The following is a 12,628-nucleotide window of genomic DNA, read 5'->3' as shown; positions in this document are numbered from 1 at the left end:
GCCCCGGCGCCCACGCCCTGGCTGGCATGGTGAATGTGGGCCAGTGGTCAGCCCTCTGGTGGAAAACCAAACAGCTGAAGGCCTGCTTCGTGCTGATTCCGATGCCCGTGGTAAACAGAGCTCTCCCACTGCCGCGGATCTCACACCACCGCAGGAAGTCCCGGGTATGGAGGGGGAGGACGTTGGTCTGGCAAGCCTGTGCCACTCGCTCCCCACGGCCCGGCCTCCAGGCCTCCTGCTGCCCCGACGTCCGCCTGCACATCCTTGACTTTGCGGTTCTGCTCCTTTGACGCCCATCATGGGCACCCCCAAACCATCGGCCCCCAGCTCGGCCTCCGCTATCTGCCCCGGGTCTGGGCCGCTACTTGGCACTCCAGGAGGGCATTGTCTCTCTTTCGAGTATTTATTGAGTGTTTTCAGTGTTTCACACAGTAGCTTAAGTATAAGAGAAATACTGTTGGACAGAGCAAATTGCTCAGGCCCTGAACACTGTTGCTCAGCCTCCTAAGAAAGAAAAAAAAGCCCTGGCCAGTGTGGCTCAGTTGGTTGGAGCACCCTCCCATAACCAAAAGGTTGTGTGTTCGGTTCCCGGTCAGGCACATACCTAGGGTGCAGGTTCAGGCCCTGGTCTGGATGCGTACTGGATGCAATCGATCGATGTTTCTCTCATTCCCTTCCTCCGTCTCTAAATGTCCTTGGCTGAGGATAAGAGGAAGAAAGAAAGGGAGAAGGAAGGAGTGTTAAGGGATGTAACAGCGGTAAGCCTAGAGGAGGGGCACTGCCAGGCAACCTGGCCTGTGACTGCAGCTGTTACCCTGTGAAAGTGAGAAGGAATCCGAGAGTGAGGAATAAAATAATCCATCTCTTGATAGAATTCACCCCCTCAAAGATGAGTGAACATCCAAGATCCAGCATACAGAAACATGGGAACTGGTGTTGTAAATGATTTTTTCTTTAAATCAGACTAGTAGGGAACCAGCAAGAGATGTTTCTTCATTCTTTCCCACACATTGCCCTGGACGTGGGACAGGGACGTGAGCAGGGCCTCGCAAGTCACAGCACCACCTCCTCTTGGCAATGGTGCTTGTCCAGAGGGCAGGCCCTTGTCCCAGGGTGGGCTGCTGCTTCTGTTAGGTTTATCCTGGGATTACTGTACAGGCGTCGGGAAAAGGCAGTTACCCTCCTGCCAGCGGGTTTACTAAGCTGGAAAGTTATAACTTTGTGGTTACCAGGGGGACAATTTTCCCTGCTATTTGAAAGAAAAATGCCAAGCGGAAATGGAAATGGGAGGAGAGAAAATTCGGGTTGAGTCCCCAGTTCAAGTCCCCCAAGCCCCAGGTTCCTCCAGCTCTTCCTCCGTCTGCTAAGCCACCGAGCATCCTCCCCAGGTGTGAACCGACCCATCGCATCTCGCCTTCGCTGGTTTGCGTCACGGTCTGTGATACAGCCCAGTGTTGCCTGACGTACACAGCAGCCCTGGGTGTGACCTCAGGAGCAAGACTGGATGGATGGTGAGACTCGCACCTGCAGGGAGGCACCTGTTGTGAGGTCCCTCCCACGCCCTCCTCCAGCTCGAACACGTCCGGCTTCCCACGGAGCGCCACACACGGGGAGCTGCCGAACCCAAGACCACGTCCCTGCACAGAGACTTAAAAACTTGTGACAAGTGCACCCAGACAGCCTGATAGAGAACTCGTGGCTAATTGGGGAAATAAAGGCAGAATCAGTCCAATGTACATAGCGTTGAGGGAGAGAATTTTTTTCAACGGCCCTTTAATAATAATAAATCCTTACTAAGCAATTTTTTGTTTACTGCTGCAGCCAATGAAAGGAAAACCTTATTGCTGCCCCAGGGTCCCAGGGAGTAGGCGGAAGACCACCCTATAGGCCAGAGGAGGTGATGGAAGGGCATTATTTAACTTTCTTGGGGTGCAGGCTGTTGGCGTGGCCACACTTCTTCTTGCGGCAGTTGACGGGGGTGGGGGGGTGGGGGAGGTGCAGGTGGCCATAACACTTGTGGCAGATCATCTTGTCACGCTTGTACTGCTTGTCACGCTTGTACTCCGGGGCGAACTGGCGGAGGGAGGGCCCAATGATGCCACCACGCAGGCGGAGCCCGAGCCCAGGGGGTGGGGCGCTGTCTGACTGTTGTAGTCTGGGAGGGCGTGGCCAACCTCCGGCTGTTTGCCTGCAAACATCAGTTGCCGCAGCTCAGGCGGGATGCCCTCCTTGTCTTGGGTTTTAGCCTTGACGTTCTCCGTGGTGTCACTGGGCTCACGGTCAAGGGTGATGGTGTTGCTCAGCAGGGTCTTCCCCGAGATCTGCGTCTCTGCGTCGGCTGGGGAGGCCGCAAGACGCCCCAACCCACGCACTCCGCCCGCCCCGTGGAGAAGAGAGTAAGCAATTTCTGTAGTTCTCTTCTCGGGTGTTTATCTCATTTAATCCCCTTTTTCAGCCATTAGGGGGGAAGAGCCATTATGCTCTCCATTTTTCAGGTAAGGAAACAGACTGGATGTCGTAACAATGTGGTTTTGCACCTCGTGCAGGTAGATCTCCGCTGAGTTGGAGAGTCGGAATCTGATCCCGTGTCACGTGAGAGCGCGTCATCACAAGCCTCCTGGAGATGAGTGTTGAAGGAAGGTGTTTCACAACTGATGTGACAAAGGAGAAATATATATTGTGAGTTTTTACATGAATTAAGTGTATGTACACACACACACACACATAAAATAGAAATTACATGGAACACAACTTACAGACAAAAACCCAAAACTCCAAGTGTTCAGTCATCTAGAAATTTTTTGGAAAGACCACACGTCCCTCACAGTTAGGCATATTACAGACTCAAATTAATGGGAGAGAAAACTATTTAACTTCAGTTAATCCACTTTTCCTCAAACGGACTTAAATCTGGAACCCTTTTGGGGGGAAGTCTCCTAAGATAATTGTATCCCATGGAACTCTCTTAAGGACGCGCTTCCCTTTTGAGAACAAAGCCTGAAATGTACAAGGTCATAGCAAAAGAACAGACTCCAGTCGATGGATCAGTGCGTGGTTACTGAGCACCTCCAACAGGCTTGTGGCTGTGCAGAGGGCCATTCAGGGCTGGTGGGAACAGAGAGTAAGTCACGGGCGATCTAGATGTCAAGGGATTTAAACCAGCAGCAAAAGACGATAATTAGGCCCTGGCTGGCGTAGCTCAGCGGATTGAGCGTGGGCTGCGAACCAAAGCATCGCAGGTTCGATTCCCAGTCAGGGCACATGCCTCGGTTGCAGGCCATGACCTCCAGCAACCGCACATTGATGTTTCTCTCTCTCTTTCTCCCTCCCTTTCCTCTCTAAAAAATAAAATAAAATAAAATCTTTAAAAAAAAGACTTTAAGTCAATCTGATAATTAGCCATTTTACTACTGTGCAGTACATTAAAATAGTCTCTACTGCCAGCTCCGTGGTGGGTGCTACAAGGAGTAAAACCAGCTCCTGCCTTCAAGGAACTTACCGTCTAGAAACGAGGAGTTCAGGGAAGAGGGAATGACAGTGAGTTGAAAGTAAGGAAAGATTTTTCGAAGAGGGCAGGCAGTATTTGGTCCGAAGAAGTTACCTTAAATTTTTTTTTCATTGTTGTTAATAGATAAAAATGTTAAATTTCCATGTGACTAAAAAGCATAATAGAAAAGGGATCGCTGTCCAGAATATGTAAAGATCTCCTATGAATAAATAATAAAAAGCCAGAAAAAAACCCCAGCAGGAAAATATAGGGCGGGTAGGGCATGCAGGCAGTCATACTCAAGTATACTTGAATACTCAAAAGACTATACAAATGTCCAATAAACATTTAAAAATGTGCCCAACCCCGCCAATTATCAGGGAAAGAAATAAAAACAAGATGAATGTTCTGTATCCAACTGATTAGAAAAGATTTAAAAACTCATGGTTGTTGTTAGGAAAGGCTCCAAGAATTGGGTCCTCTCAGAAACAGCTGGTGTAGTGTAACGTGATGAGGTAATTTTGAGAGCGATTTGCTGGTACCTATCAAATTTTTCCATCGCCAGTCCCTGGTGATCCAGTTTTTCCACTTCCAACAATCTATCCCAAAGAAACTGCTAAAACTGTGCATAAAGATGTGCATTTGCAGGAAATTGTTTGCATCACAAAACGCTTCAAAAGCCCATCATGACTGTAGAGGCACAGTTAAAACGTATTGCGGTGCATTCCTTCAATGAAATTCTCCGCAGTGGCTGCACGGTAGGAGCTGGCTGTTGCTGCTCAGAAAGTTCTCCGAGACGGTGGGAAGCTCAAGTTGCACAACAACATGTTTTATGTGTTTCCTGTTGCACTAATATGTGTGTGTGTGTGTGTATGTCCCTCTCTGGACACACGAGCATTTGCGTGGATATAAGAATGCAAGAATGAAAGGGGTTTCTTGTAACTATACTCGCCAGTTACCTTTGGGGTGCGGAGGGGAATTGAAGATTAGGATGGGTGGGGATTTTACTCTCTGCACTCAAACGTCTGTTTTAATCAGTTTTCCCAGAGAGTATCTATTCTTGCAGTATTTATGCACTTTTAAAAATAAAGGAAATGACCTGGCTGGCGTAGCTCAGTGGATTGAGCGTGGGCTGTGAACCAAAGTGTCACAGGTTCGATTCCCAGTCAGGGTACATGCCTGGGTTGCAGGCCACGGCCCCCAGCAACCGCACATTGATGTTTCTCTCCCTTTCTCCCTCCCATTCCCTCTCTAAAAATAAATAAATAAAATCTTTAAAAATAAATGAAAATAAAGGAAATGAGAGGTATTCAGAACAGAGTAGAGAGAACAGGAGTCCAAACCGAGACGGAGGAGCTCGTTTGCCTGGGAAGGCGAGGCATCCCACCGGGGCTGGTGAGAGGCGGGGATTGAAGTTCAGAGAGAAACAAGGGGGACCAAATGGAAGCGACCCTTGGAACGAGAGAGCCAATGGCCAGGTTTCTCTCTCCGGCTTCCTCGCGGGTGAAGCTCAGTAAGGCCATGGACCTCTTAAGGCCAGAAAAGGCCGTAAGACCACAAAACGGCCACGGGTTAGGGCCAAACTGGGACACATTTCCCAGCGAACCGCCTAAAATTCTCCCTCAATGTGTCGAGTTCATTGGAGGTTGAGTCTGTGTTGCTCGTGCTGTGATTGCGGGACCTCTCCGAGGAGGTCAGGATTCCAGGATTCCAGGATTCCAGGATCCGTCTCTCTCGCCCGCAGCAGAGGTCTAGCAGCTGAGCACAGAAAGGGCTGCCCGAGTGCCCTGGGCTCGCGCGAAGCCAGGTGGGCCTCGCAGGTGTTCTGAGTTTCACGGATTTCTCTCCATTGCAGAACCGTTTGCAGGAGGAGCTTACATAGATCTAATAATCGACAAGAACTTTGGGAGCTCCGCCCTCGGAGTGGCGGCCCATTACTCTCCATAAAATCCCACTTCCTCCCCCAGGCCAAACGGCCCCTGGCGATCTCCTCCCAGCGAAACCCCTGGGGCCCACCCTGTCCCTGTTTGGCCCCGTCACCAAGGCAAGCTGTCAGGGGATGTTCCCGCAGTCCACAGAGGCTGCTGTGGGCAGTCCTGTGGGCCTTTGCTCCTGACAGCACCTCTTGCATTTGGGAAAGGGGGCGGTTTATTTGCTAACCCCTACTTCCCACCCGCTTCTCTCAGTCCCCAGGGCATCGCAGAGGGCAGACTTTTTTTTAGCGTCACCAAGGGCTGGGATTCCTTTGGGAAGGGAATTTCGGGGCAGGGGAGGGAAACTGTGGCCAGTTCACATTGCTAGGGTGTGTGCTCCAGGACACTGGGGGCACAAGGGTCACAGGGACTCTGACTGGCCTCCTCCGGCTCCTACTCCGGTTGGCCCTGCCACTTGCTCCCCAGCGAGACCTCTGAACGTTTATTGTTCCTAAAGCTCAGTTCGACTGCTGAAAGGTTTGGTGAGAAAAACCGGAGACGAGTCAATGAACTCCTTTGTGCCTCAGTTTCCTCTTCTGTACACTGTGAAGCGTGAGAGAACAGCTACCACCGTGAGGGCTACTGTACATGTGAAGTGAGTGACCACATGTAAAGTGTGTAGGTCCACCTCACACCGCTCTGGGTGCGTGAGAGTTAGTGCATCTCCGTTACCCTGACACCGCAGTGGGGGCCTCTCGGCACGGTGAGGAATTGACATTTTTTCTCTAATAACTTCTATCTGTTGGCTTGGGATCCTTTTTTCTAAACTGGTGAGCCTTTGTACTAGACTCAGTCATCCCCCATACAGATTGTCTCCAGCTTACCACGGCATAGGGCCGGAGTTCTCCCATTGTGAGTGGTGGGGTCCAACACTCTTATTCAGGGCCTCCTGCATGCTCTGTTCCTGAATGCGTGTGTGCAGGCACACAGGAGTATTTAGAGCGAGGATAGAAACCCCTTCTCTCAAAGGTGCATACAGTTTTTAATAAGAGCACACACAATGGACATGTTTGATGAAGAGTCTGAGACGAGAGCCCCGGCTCATAACCCCCAGCAACTGCACATGGATGTTTCTCTCTCTCTCTCTCTCTCTATCTCTCTCCCTTCCCTCTCTAAAAATAAAATCTTAAAAAAAAAGAGTCTGAGACGAGACAGGGTCAGCGGAATGCGGGCTGTGGGCAGAGTTGGGAAGAATCCGGCCACGAAGATCCAGCGTGGCTCAACGATGCCGTGGGTGGCATGCGCAGTATTGACTGAGAAACTTATCTTGCAGAAATGCATACGGGCGAGAAAGGCGAGGTTCCATTTTTTTTAATCGTATCCCTTCATATTTAAAAATACTGAAACGTACCACACCTTGCAGGCACAGAGTGAGGCTAGCTGTGTTGAGCAAAGACAGGGCAGCCTGTGAAGCTTTGGGGGGAAGAAAAATAAAATATCACACACCTCGCGAGGAGGCCAGTTTTACGGGGCGGTCTAGCCGAAGCGTGATCCAGGCAACAGCACACTCGGTAGCTTTAAAGTGACTTCAACTTTACTCGTAGTCAAAGTTCTGCTTTGGGAGCGCAAGCTCTGTGGGTAGACAGCTGTAACACACACTTGCGACGTGATGGAGTTAAAGCTTTTTGGAGAAGTTAGAGCACCCCGTGGAAGAAGGAAGTGCACACGACCCTCCGGAGACGTGGGAGAGGAGGAGGTGCTGTCGTCAGCCACGCAGAAAACCAGGAAGGACCCGAACCTGCCCTGCCCTGGGCCGGAAGCCTTTCATTCACCATCAGTGTGATGTATTCCCGGGGCCGTAGAAGTGTCCTGTTTGCTTTTCTGCACAAGGAAAGAATCGGAGCACATAATCTCCCATGGCCTTTGTGTCCCAGGATCTTAAGAATCTGCCTGCGATGACAGTCATTCTTAATTCTCCTAAACATCTCATTGTCACCGTCCGAGTCTGAACAGGGCTGATAAAGGGGTCTGAGCTGGTTTGACCACTCTGGGGTCCTTAGGCTGATGAGGAAGCTGATTGAAACTGGGGTACCTACCAAGAGGCTGCAAGGCACGGCTGTTCACGCACGCAACCAACATAGCCACTTCCCTCCCATATTCCAGGCACTGCACCAGGCCGGGGGAATGCAGATGAGCCGCAGTCCGCCCGGAGAAGCCTTCTCAGCGGAGAAGGGAGCAGTCAGAAATCTACCACTGGAAGCCCGTCCCACAGCACAGGGCAGTACCTAGGCCGGGCAGCTACACCAGCCCCGGGCGCCTTGAGGCGGAGCAGTAGGTGGGGCTCAGAGTAGTATCTCATTTCTAAGCGAGGCAAGAGGATTGTAAGCGCTTCCCTTGACTGACGGGCACAGGGGTGGCCTTTTCAAACAAGCCAGACAGATGTTTCTATTTTAGGGAGTCCCTGACCCGTGCCGGTTGAGTCTGACCCTTTTTTTTTTTTATGGACAGAAATGCCCATGAGGGAAGAACTTGTGAGATTTCGGATGTGGGAGAAGCCCCTCAAAAGGGGCTGCGTCCCCTAAAGGGCACCCCAAAGGGGCTGAACCGCTTTCCGTTTTGGGGAGGAAGACTCTGGCTGTAAGGGTACCGGAGGGTGCGCGTCTGGGGTAATTCCAGAGCTTTTTCGCCTTGCCTGATGTGGCAACAAGGAGAGATTTGTTCGCTTTATTTATTTATTTTTCAATTTAAAAGATTTTTCTTTATTCCTCCCCCGCCCTCCTTGGCCACTCCGGTTAGGGTTTTCCATCTGACTCATAATTCCTTCCGAAAGTGGAGTGGCATTCATAAAAGTGGTGGTTGGGGGGCGGGGGCGGGGAGCCCCGGGGCGCCTTCACTACCTGCATTCCCACCGAGGCCGGCGCGCGCGGCGGCCCGGGTGGGGAACCCGGCCTGCGCCCGGGACCGCGGCGACGAGCGCAGCACCAGCGGCCGGGGCCGGGTGACCGCGCGCGGCGGGGCAGCGGGTGCGGAGGGTCTGCGGCGGGCAGCGCTGCAGCAGCAGCCTCGGCACCGCCCGCGGGCGCGAGTGTGCGCGGGAGTGGAGGCCGGCGTGGGGGCCACGGGGGGCGTGCGCGCGGGAGGCGGAGCGGGGCTCGCCCCTCGCCGGCGCCTGCCGCCCCGCCGCTGCTCGCTCTCCGGCCGCCGCCAGCACCCCGGGCCCCCACGGCCCTCGCTCCGGGCAGGGAAGGGAGAAAGTGAGACTCGGTGTCATCAGCATCCTTTGTCAGGAGGCAGGAAACTGGAATCCAGCGGCGGCGAGCGGCAGCTGGGCGGTCACATCTGGGAATGCAAAGCTGACCCCCTCCCCCTCCCCCCGCCGCCTCCTCCCTCCCCCAGGAGCACTTCCGAAGCAGCTTCGCCTTCAGCCCCTGCCTCGGCCAGAGGTTTCATTTTTAACTGAGTATTTAAGAAAGCTGGAAGCGTGCGAGGGGGTGGGGTGGGTGGAAATAGCGGCTGCCTCTCTTCCAGGGGTGGATTTCATGGGGATGTGTTCAAGGCAAGAGCGAATTCAGAAGGATATCGACGTCGTGATCCAGAAGTCCAGAGCCGAGAAGGACTGCCTGTTTGCAGGTGAGTTCTCGCCTCTCCGAGCCTCGGACCCTGCGCCTGCCGCCCAGTCGCCCGCCGCCCCCTTCCCAGGTTGCAGACCGCGACGTGTGTGGCCGGGGGTGGGGGTGGGTCGCACGTCCCCATTCCGGGGCTCGTTTGGCAACAGCTGCGGCGGCGAGAGCCGGAGCCCACAGGGGGAGGGGGCGCCAGCCGGTCCCGTTTCCCCCCTCCCCCCAGTCTGGGGCAGCCGGCAGCCTCGCGGGCAGAACCGGGATGGCCCGGCCGGCCGGGGGCCTCGGTTGTATTTTGAGCCCCCCCTCCCCCCGCAGCCCCTGCACTCCCGGAGCGCCCGAGTCCGCCGCCGGGCTTTCAGCGGCAGCGACCGAGCGGGGCGGCGGGACCCGGCGGCTTTGCGCAACGGGCTGAGCGGCGGCGGTGGCCGGGGACCGAGCCCGCTGCGCTGCGCCGCGCTGGCCGGCTGCGCCGAGGCCCCGCGGGCAGCGTCGGGCCGACCTCCGGCTCCCGCGGGTCCGCCCGGCCCCCTCCGCCCGGCAGCGCGTGGTCCCGGGCGCGCGCGACGCCCGGCCTGCCCGCGTCCCCTCCCCGCGGCCGGCCGCCGCGCGTCCATCTTGCTCCCCCGGGAGAGGGACCGCGCGCGCGGCTTTCGCCGCCTCCAGCGCGGCGGGGGCCGCTTCCGGCCGCCCCGGCCGGGCTGTTCCCGCCGTTGCCATGGCGCCCGGCACTTGTTGCGGGGGGCGGCCTCCCGCGGCGTCCGCGCGGGGCATCCCTTCCCACGCGCGAGGGGTCCCCGCGGCTCCCCAGCCCTCGCCTCCCGCCGGAGGCGCGGGCGCCCGGCTCCGCCAGCCCGGGGCCCCAGCCCTGACCCGGGGAGAAGACCCACCCGGGGGCCGCTCGTAACGCGACTTCTCTGTCTCAGATTTCAGGTTCTCCGACTCCACCTTTACCTTCACCTACGTCGGCGGCCCCAAAAGGTATTTGTTGAGAGTTGCTTCATTTCCTGTTCACACGCTGGCGTTTCCTTTGTTCTTAGTCTGCTCCGTGTTTGGGTTGTTTTTTTTTTTTTCTTTTCTTTTCCTCTTGTTTCTGCCCTTCAACCACATCGCAAGCCTGAGGTCCTCGGTTTTAAAAAGCAGAGGAGACATGCATATATTCGATCCAAGCATTTCTAAGATCAGGCCCCAGGCAGGGAGCAGAGCTGCACTCTTCACGTTGACGCTGTAGTTGGCTCTTCGGGCCTTCGGGGGTGGACACAGCCGAGCGGGTGCAGAACCTGAGCACGGGGGGTGTGCAGGGTGAGATGCATCAGATGCCCCACAGTCCACAGTTGGGTCACAGGGAACGCTTTTTCCGGTGAGCTGCTGCTCCATCTTTTCTAAGGTTAACATAAACACACAGCCTGCCAGTTCTCCATACTTTTTTTTTTCTTTTTTTTTGAAGGAGTGGTGTTTTTCGTTTTCCCTTTTAGTTGCAGGAGAGCGTTGGGAAGTTACTTCCAGCTGGAGCGGAGGGCTCCTTTCTTGAGAGGGGAAGAAGGACGTGCACACATTAATACTACATTGTTGGCAGTGTGAAAGGAGTCCCAATGCAGCTTTGTATTGAGGAGGTAGCCTTAAAGGGAAAGGGGGCCGCTGGAACATGCCTTGCTGTCTTCCTTGTTAAGTTAGGATGCTCTCCCCGTTGGCCCCCCTTTCCGGACACCGGGGCTTAAAACTGAATGAGCGGTGGCCCCACGCGTGAGAGCACTGTCTCTGAGGCCTCTCCTTGCTGCGAGGACTTCGTGTTCAGTATCGTTGACTGCATTCCAAAATACCTCTTAGCTGATGGAAACGAGTACAAACCTACAGATTGCAGAAGACGCTTTCTTCTGTGAATACATTTTTTAAAAACCTTGGAATTAATGTGAATCTTTAAAGCGCTTAGGGTCTGTGTTGCAATCTGAAAACCAGAAGGAGCTTTAATTAAAATAGCCCTTGGGTTTCCCATATGTACAGCATGTCTAAGCTTCAGGATTCGGGGTGTGTGTGTGTGTGTTTTGGCTTTTTATCGTGTAGTTTTTTAGTTTTTACTTTTTATTGGATTTATTGGGGGTGACATTGGTTAATGAAATTATATAGGCTTCAGGTGTACAATTCTATAGTCTATCATCAGTATATTGTATTGTGTGTTCACTACCCCAAGCAGGGTTCGGATATTGATTTGATTTACTCGTTGAAAATATAACCTATTGTATGTACTTATTGGGAGAGAATAAAATGACAGTACTTCTTAATTTACCATCAGCTTTGTAATTATGGATAAAAAGAGTAATTAAATTAGAGAAGATTCAACTAAATTAACACCGCTCCTCCACTTATTATCCAGAGGATGTTGGTGTATGACTAATGTCTTCTTAGGTTATGTTACCAGTTAAAATACAAGCATGCCTCCGATACGCTGTGGGTTTGGTTCCCAGTCACCGAAATAAAGCGAATATCGCAATAAAACTAATCACAGGGATATTTTGGTTTCCTGGTGCAAATAAAAGTTACGTTCACACTATACCATAGCCTAGTAAGTGTGCAACAGCATTATGTCTAAAAAACAGAATGTATCTGCCTTATTTTAAAAATTACCTGGCTGCTACAAAGATGTTAACCGTTATCTGAACCTTCAGCAAAGTCCTTATCTCTTTGTTGGCGGAGGGTCTTACTTTCAATCTGCAAAAATTGCAAGATCTGGGAGTGCAGGGAGCCAAGGTACGCCTGCACACTTTGGGTGAGTGAGCCGGTCTGTAGTCTTCCAGCCGTTCATCGGGGAGAGGTGTGGGCTGGGACGACTCGGGGTGCGCTTTTGCTTTTCAACTCCCTAGCTTTATCGTTTTCGGGAAGATGCCTGAGCTCTTGTGGCCTCGGTTTACTGGTCTGTACAGCGAGAGAAGCGCTGCTTGTAAAGAGGGAGATGTTCGCCTTTCTGTGCGGTCCCGGCAAGGGCCGGGTGTCCTTCTGCCCCGACCGAAACCCCTGGGGCGTGGGCTCCGCGGGTGGAAGGGCCTGCGAAAGAGGAGAAATAATCGGTGGCGCCGCCGTGGACCCGACGGCTTTGTCTTCTCAGGAGCTGGTTGCGCAGGGCCGTTGGGGGTTCAAAGGTGGTTCAGGTGCAGCAGCATCAGTCCTTCTAACGGTGACCCATTTCGGGCTTCGTAGCAGAGAAGGCGCTTTTCCCCCTGAAAATAAAAATATAAAAAAATATACTGTTTAACTCCATGTGAGTCCACACTGACAATGCAGTCCTCATTGCGCTGTGCCAGTAGAGCCCTTAAAACACTCTTGCTCTCTTTTTATTTCATGTGCTCGTCGACTTAAAATATTCAGTTCCCAGTGCCGTGTCAGGTAACTTAGACTTCACCATGGAAGGAATTTTAGGGTGAGCTTGTCCATGTTTGTCTTGCATTATCTTTAACTTTCATGTCATCTAAACCATTGAGAACGCACGTCAAGAATAATTTTCAACTCCGGTTGTATGTTGATAAAACTGAATATACTATTATTGCCTTTCGGACCCTCTCCAAGAATGAGTTGCACTTTGTTCTAAAGGCAGGGATTGATCTTAACATATTCCT

General features: G+C 53.0%; 1 protein-coding gene and 1 pseudogene across 3 annotated transcripts in view; one reads left to right on the top strand and one right to left on the bottom strand.

Annotated features, from left to right (window-relative positions):
- Positions 1–1,911: 1,911 nt before the first annotated feature.
- On the bottom strand, positions 1,912–2,429 carry LOC123819511 (annotated as a pseudogene).
- A 4,876-nt stretch (positions 2,430–7,305) lies between these two features.
- Positions 7,306–12,628, top strand: part of PARP8 (poly(ADP-ribose) polymerase family member 8) — a 147,700-nt gene continuing 142,377 nt past the window's right edge. Inside the window, exons 1-3 of one of the 3 annotated variants that reach the window (XM_045839879.1) lie at positions 7,306–8,053; positions 8,929–9,030; positions 9,947–10,001. In XM_045839879.1, coding sequence (XP_045695835.1) covers positions 8,940–9,030; positions 9,947–10,001 — 146 coding nt within the window. In that variant the 5' untranslated portion in view covers positions 7,306–8,053; positions 8,929–8,939. The other 2 variants (XM_045839880.1, XM_045839881.1) reach the window with 2 other exon arrangements.

The sequence above is a fragment of the Phyllostomus hastatus genome, unplaced genomic scaffold (assembly GCF_019186645.2).
Source record: "Phyllostomus hastatus isolate PE091 unplaced genomic scaffold, TTU_PhHast_1.1 phas_contig_329, whole genome shotgun sequence".
Lineage (NCBI taxonomy): Eukaryota > Metazoa > Chordata > Mammalia > Chiroptera > Phyllostomidae > Phyllostomus > Phyllostomus hastatus.
Note: the sequence above shows the minus strand (reverse complement) of the source record. Positions and strands in the feature narration are given on the sequence as shown.